Here is a 7,591-nt window from a genome sequence, read left to right as displayed (position 1 = left end):
CCCAGGAAGTCCTTGTCCTTCCCCACCACAAGCTCCTCAGTACCACTCCATTACTGCGTGCCAGTGCACTGAGTCAAAGACTCATCTGGATTTTTAAAAAGACAACTCAAAAAACATTTTTTCTATTTTTGTACTTATTCACAGGTTCAGTTCAAACATAGCAAAACAAATAGTTGAATTGCAGCAATTTAGAGATCCTAATAAGCAGTTAGGAATAGAGCGAGACAGGTTTTTCCTAATAGGGCCTTTCTGCTGAAGAAATAACACCACACATCTTTTAAAATATTCAACCAGGTTCCTTCTGTAAGGATTCTTAACCTATAAAACTAAGCTCTCTCAGGTTGAAAGAGAACATTGAGCAGATTAATAGCCAGCTGTAAGATGCTAAACAGCAGCAGAAAAATTATTTTCTCAGAGAAGTTACCAGTGAAATCACAAAGGAAACTGCACTATTCGATATATATAAGGAAGCAATAAAGTTTCTTTACAACACAAGTTTATCCAAGACAACCAGCTCCAAATATGGCTGCAAAGCCTTGCAGATGATTCTCTTAGTTTTCTACCCTGGCACTCAGTACTAGCATCCCAAGGCCAGTGATCAGAAACTTAATGGGAAATAAACCCTCAAGACAGAGAATCATGATTTTTAAATTAGCTATTACCACACAGGAAAAAAAAGATCTACAGAATACCAGTTAAGTTAAACTGATCAGTCAGTCACCATCAAAAAGAAAGATAGACATTTTTAGGAAAAACATTTGAATGAAACAGAAAACAAATGTTCCCCTACTTGAGTCTACTGTGTGTGCATTGAATACCAAATAGCGCTCTGACCCCTCATTTTGAGGGGAACACAGGGGACCCAGAAAGCAAAGAGCAGAATAGCAATACCGAGAAGAGAGATACAATGTCTTCTGTATAAGAAGAGACTTGATAAACTATTGTTCTTCAGCTTAGGGGGAAAAAGAAAAAAAAAAAACAACAACAAAAAAAAAATCAAACAAACAGTAAGGGATATATGCTGCCTTTGGTTTCGTCTAGTTAAGAGTCACATTTTTCTCCATTCTGATGCTAAAAAGCTCCCATTCTGCTCTTGAGGAAGTTCTAGAATTTGAAGTCTGCTCTATCAGACTACTAACCCATATTCTTCTACCTTCTTGCATAATCCTTTTTACAATATGTAAGAGGTTTGGGAATACTTAGATATCCGCACTTCCAAAATGTCCTTGTGATGTAATGAAGTACAGTGTTTTAACTTTGTAGATAACAATTCCAAATAGAAAATGAGCTTCTAATGGCATGAAGTCTAGTTAGAGGCCAGTAACTAGCAGCGTACCACAAGGGTCAATACTGGGTCCAATCCTGCTTAACATCTTCATTAACGATCTGTATGATAGGGCAAAACACACCCTCAGTAAGTTTGCTGATGACACAAAACTGAGAGGAATGGCTGATGCACCACAGGGATGCATGCCTCCAGAGGGACCTCCAAAGGGTGGAGAAGTGGGCTGACAGGAACCTCATGCAGTTCAACAGGGGGAAGTGCAGAGCCCTGCTACGTGCACCAGTACATGCTGGGCGCTGACCTGCCAGAAAACAGCTTTGCAGACCAGACCCTGGGGGTCCTGATGAACACCAAGTTGAACATGAGCCAGCAATGTGCCCTTTTGGCAAAGAAGGCTAATGATGTCCTGGGCAGCAATAGGAACAGTGTTACCAGCAGGTCAAGGGAGGTGATCCTTCTCCTCTACTCAGCACTGGTGAGGTCACACCCGGAGTGCTGTGTCCGGTTGTGGGCCACCCATACATAGACATACTGGTGAGAGTCCAGCAAAGGGACACTAATGATCAGGGCACTGGAGCACCTCTCATATGAAGAAAGGCCAAGAGCGCTGGAAATGTTCACCCTAGAGAACAGAAGGTTCAGGAGAGATCCCTTCAATGTGTAGAAATACCTGAAGGGATGGCGTTAAGACGACAGAGACAGGCTTTCTTCAGTGGTGCACATAAAGCAAGAAGCAATGGTCACAGACTGAAACACAGGAGGTTTTGTCTGAACTTCAGGAAACACTTTTTCCCTGTAAAGGTGACTGGGCACTGGCACAGGTTGCCCAGGGAGGTTGTGGAGTCTCCTTCCTTGGAGATATTCAAAAGCAGTCTGGATGCAGTCCTGGAAAACCTGCTCTAGGAGACCCTCCTTGAACAGGAGGGCTGATGACCTCCAGAGTTTCTTTCCAACCTCAACCATTCTGTGATTTTGTGAAATGGTGTTTTCGGACTAATTGGGACTAAGCCATTATACTCTTTGGCTAAATAGTCTCATGCTCCTCCATCAACAGTTTTCAGTGATTTAGGTAATGTAATTTGCTATGAGTATCAGCATATATTTATACAATATAATGACCAAGACAATTAGAAGATATTCACAGGTTTATCAATACCTGACACACAATTCTTCATAAATCATTACCTCACCTCTTGCTCACAACCTGCTGTATTTTCAATTTTAGTTCTTGCTTCTCCTAAACGTATCAGCAATTAGTACAGTAACCTCATTCATTGCTAGTTTTCACCATAAGCATGCTCCATTAGCAGAGAAATCCATAAGAATTAAAGTACGTATCTGGCTCACAGGAAAAACAATTTGTATTAACAAGACAAGAATGTCACTGAACGACTATTTTAATATTACTCTGGCAATATGACTATCAGAGCATGCCTGCTCCCCTTCACTCTTTATCCCTTGAAATGCAAAACAGTCAATATTCTGATGCAGGTCCAGCTCAGATCCACAAACCCAAAACCTTTTGTCTCAAGATCAAGAAAAATCAAACCACAAAAACCATGCTTAGTGCAGTAATTGATTTAAAAAAGAATAATGAGGCACAGATTATGAAAATGCTTGACAGTTAACCAAAGCTGAGAATAAACATTAGTTTCTTCTTTTGTAGAAAGCGTTTAGTTGATTACGGCAGTATTGCTTTGAGGCTGTCCTTAGTTTACCGCAGAGGAAACTGGATACCTGTAGATGAGCCCTATTACTTCGAACAGTAAAACCAGAAGCATACTTCACTAGTATGAATTCATAAACTGAATCTGTAGGGTAGAGTAATATTCCTAAAATTGAACCAGTCCTCAAAAAGTCAATTCTGTGAATTGGAAACAGGTATTCAAATACTTAGATAGATGAGGAAATACGAAACCTGTTTGTAGTCCGCAAACAGAAAATATAGGAAGGTTTCCCAGAAACACAGAAACCCTAATCCACTGTGTTCTATTTTCTCTTTAGTCAGGAAAGGAAATAACAACAACAATGGGGACCTTTTATGATATTCATAACATGAATTTTAAGTATTCTTTTTTGTTTCAAAATTACAAATGCATCTTCTTAGAATATTTGTATGCATAGCTATACATTTGTCTTAAATTTCTAACTTGTTTGCCCTGCTATAAATGCATTGGTATAAATGCTATTAAATCCAGATTTTTTTGTTATCACAATGCTATAATAAAAACACTGGAGCTACGGAAAGCTAGTTATTGTAAATTTATTAAGTTTCCCAAGGTAGAATTCACCTTGTTTTTTGTAAAATAAAGGGCACAAACTGACCTATCACTTATGCTGTTAACAAAAAAATTACAAAAATTAGGTTCCAGCTTTGTAAAGAACTGTCCAGCGTTTACTTTGGAATGGTCACCACACTAAATATTTTTAGGGTATTCCTCTACACACTCTTGCGCTCCCTTCAAAGAATTACCTCCTAAAAATGTCAAAAAGCAATATCCCGATATTATCTCTTATCAGATAGTCTTTATTCTTTGTTTCGCACCATCAACATATATCCAAAGATTAAATTTCTTATGCATCTTCTTTCTAACAGAACTACAGCTCCTGTGAATTTCTCTTGCCTGGTTTCAACACATAATGGCACTAATTCACAGAGTCTCACCATCAGGAGGTATAAGAAGAAAACGTTGAAGGTAACAGTCTGAAATAAATATGGTAATTCTGATACGATTTTGAAACGTATAGTGCTTAACAGCTCACCATTTTTCAGGAAAACTGCCTTCATCTTTGCTTCCTACTCCCACTCCAACTCCAACCCCTCAAAGTTAGTAAAGCAGTAGGAGGCAAAAATATTTTCTATGTAATTATTTTCTATGAAATACAGGACTGATATTCAAATAATTTCAAGATCACCAGAATACGTTCTATCTGTTTACAGCTTCTTTGTCCCCATACGAAATAATGTTTTCTAATTTATCTCTTTTTAAGAAATCATAACATCTTCTCTTGAGTAACTGTTTTGATAAAAAAAAAGAAAAGTACCTGTGGCTGAAATGGTGGAGCAGTAGGCCCCTGCATGCCTTGTGACTGTTCATCCATTCTATCACATAAAAGCGTCCCTTATGCCCTGAGAAGAGAAATACAGTTATTACATTGTAATTCAATCTGTATTTATTATCAGTGAACATCATCAGAGGAACTGAAGAATTCATTTTCTCATTCGCATGCTTGAATTTACTAACATTCAACTATTCCATCCCCGCACTGTTTTGGGAAGGACGTTTTCTTATGTTTAGCTGTTCCATAAAATGAAATAAATCGCTATACGCATCTGAACTTATTACTAAAAGATGTGCAGTAAACTACTTGAGCCAGACAAATGGCTATGTCTGATAAAAGTTGCATCATCCCATTATCCTTCAGAGGCACCAACCACTTGTTTAACTCCATAGATGTTTGCTGGCCAGTCCCTTAGACCTATGGGCAGCACGGGAAATAGCAGATCAGCAGAAGAGTTACAACAGCTGCACGCACACTCTCTACGTTGCATTAATTTATCTGGAGATTTTAGGGAGTATGCCAGAGTAGTTCCTTCTAAATAGAAAAAAGCTAAACGCGTACACTCATTACATTCTGTTAAGCTCGCTAAGAGGGCTTTGAGGTACGATATTAGGAGCACAGCCTCTATTCCCAACTGTGAACCTCTCATATCCCACCAGTAAGATAGGAGGAAAGATGCCTGCCAGGTTCCCAGCATTGGAACACAAGGCTCTGACCGATAATAAGGGCTGCAAAATGTGCAGAATCAAATGCTCACGAGGCTTTTTTTCTCAGCGAAGCTAATCCTTTATTAGGCTACATGGCATTTTGTCGAGGGGGAGCAGGTGCACCACCCAGTTTTGGTGGTGCCTATGACAGCCATCTCTGTTCAGATGAAGACAGCAGAAAGTTTACCGGCAGCTTCAAATGCAAACAACGAAATGAGCTTTTATACAAATAGAAGGCAAACCCTGAACAACTTTTTTCATCACACAAACATGAAGTGTCTCTGCCTGGTCAAACCTGCCAAGGCCTTCAGAGGAACAAGTGTCATGTGTCTGACTGGAAACCTATTCTTGCTTTTTAATTTATTTTTTACTTATTTATTTTCTTATTTCCCGCTCCAAATCCTGAAAGTTCTAGAGATGGCTTGACATAAAACACTCTTCCAATACCTCATAGTCTTTAATATTAGGAAATTTCCTATGATAAATTTATTCTGATAAATCTACATACTGATAAATCCAAATACTACAAACATCCTTCTGCACAGAGCTACTTATGTTTCACAAACCTTGCTTTAGAATCAGTAGGTAAAAATTTCTCAAACAGCATTTAATTTAACTTCAGCATAGAATCACAGGATTATTTAGATTGGAAAGGACCTCTAAGATCATCAAGTCCAACTATTAACCTAACACTGACGAGTCCACCAAAATAGAAGCATGAAAGTATACAACCCACTGTCTCTGTTAAAGCACACACAAAATAAAGCCTCCTAGTAATTTCTTTAGATAATATTAAGAAGGTTAGAAATATCTCTCAGCAGAAAGCAGCAAGCCTTAGAAATGTTTTTCAAAGCCCATTACTTGAGAAACTTTACCAAATAGTTTGCGTTCACATTACTGCTGTCATTCTTACAGCATCGTTGCGATAACATTACTAACAGATAAAATAATCACAAAGCACCTTTGCAAAGTTTCTCAATATACTGCCTTAGTGTACTAAACAGTGGATTAGATACACAAACCAAATCATTAGCGATTTGCTTCTACTCCCCCGTTCAAAGCAGTCATCCAATGCCATTCCAGAACCATTAGCTATTCATAACACCAAACTACAGCCATCCTCCGGAGCGACTAAGGGTCCCCACGGCTTTGCCTTCCTATCCTTAGTACTCCCATATAAAGCATAGTTTGGGACTTTCTGTTGTTTTGTCTGAGAATTAGCTGTAATTAATCCAAAGATAAAAGACATCTGAAAAAGCAACTTCAGGCAGCTCAAGATTAAAAATTAAATTATCAAACCGAGGCAAGAGGCAGAGAAGAGGAGGTATAAATTGCAAAAATTTCTAAGACTATCAGAATGAGCGTGGTGAGAAAGGGGGAAACAGTTGGTGGCTACCTGCTGCACACACACACATACCCCCCACTGGCACGGCAATCTTTTAGCCAGCCCTAGAACAACAATATGGACAATTCTTGCAAGTTCTACAATGTCTGCCATACAACCTCCCCAAGGCAAGAAATCATAACACAAGAGGCACTGAAAATTAAACTGTTGTCACAAGACTGCACCTAAGTTATCCGGTTAGATTCACGGTGGTTTATGCAACTGTGCCACATTCTAAGGGAGGAATGCTTGGCAATCTTAAGGAATCTTCTCCTAATTTCTTGCTGTAAAGATCTTTCTATCACTGCCAATAATACAATAATTATTTTCTAAAGTGGTACTTTGAAGAGCCTTTATAAGAATTTTAATCTTTTCTATACCATCAATATTTCTACTGAAACTTTTGTGATGTGTTTTACCAATGTGTTTACATATTGAAGATTGCTGACCATGTAACGCACCAACAGATAATTCCTATCAGTCACAAACACTTATTTCAAAATCCTCAGGGAAAATAAATACAAAACTCTTTAACCTCTACTGAATAAGTAGAGGATCACATTCACAAGCCCTCATGTTCACAAGCCCTGGTCCTCATGGGGGATTTCAACCAGCCTGATATCTGTTGGAGGGACAACACAGCAGGGAAAAAGCAATCCAGGATGTTCCTGGAGTGTGTTGATGATAACTTCCTTCTCCAAGTAACAGAGGAGCTAACAAGGAGAGGAGCTATGCTGCACCTTGTTCTCACCAACAAGGAGGGGCTGGTGGGGAATGTGAAGCCCAAGGGCAGCCTTGGCTGCAGTGACCATGAGATGGTGGAGATCAAGACCCTTAGGGTAGCAAAGAGGGCACACAGCAGCTCACTACCCTGGACTTCCGGAGAGCAGACTTTGGCCTCAGGGATCTGCTTGGTAAAGTACCATGGGGTAAAACCCCAGAGGGAAGAGGGGCCCAAGAATGATGGTTAATATTCAAGGACCTCCTCCTTCAAGTTCAGAAACAATGCATCCCTACAAAGAGGGGATCAAGAAAAAATGTCAGGAGGCCTGCATGGATGAGCAATGAGCTCCTGGACAAACTCAAAAAGGAAGCCTACAGAGGGTGGAAGCAAGGACAGATAGCCTGGAAGAAATACAGAGAAATTGTCTG

At 39.5% G+C, this 7,591-nt stretch overlaps 1 protein-coding gene across 3 annotated transcripts in view; it reads right to left on the bottom strand.

The window, feature by feature from the left end:
- Positions 1-7,591, bottom strand: part of NEK7 (NIMA related kinase 7) — a 79,913-nt gene that overhangs the window by 58,889 nt on the left and 13,433 nt on the right. For all 3 annotated transcript variants that reach the window (XM_074597076.1, XM_074597078.1, XM_074597077.1), the window contains exon 2: positions 4,331-4,415. In XM_074597076.1, the coding sequence (XP_074453177.1) occupies positions 4,331-4,387 (57 nt within the window). In that variant the 5' untranslated portion in view covers positions 4,388-4,415. The remainder of the gene's footprint in view (positions 1-4,330; positions 4,416-7,591) is intronic.

Source organism: Larus michahellis, chromosome 8 (assembly GCF_964199755.1).
Source record: "Larus michahellis chromosome 8, bLarMic1.1, whole genome shotgun sequence".
Lineage (NCBI taxonomy): Eukaryota > Metazoa > Chordata > Aves > Charadriiformes > Laridae > Larus > Larus michahellis.
The sequence above is the reverse complement of the archived record's forward strand: the minus strand, read 5'-3'. Positions and strand labels throughout refer to the sequence as shown.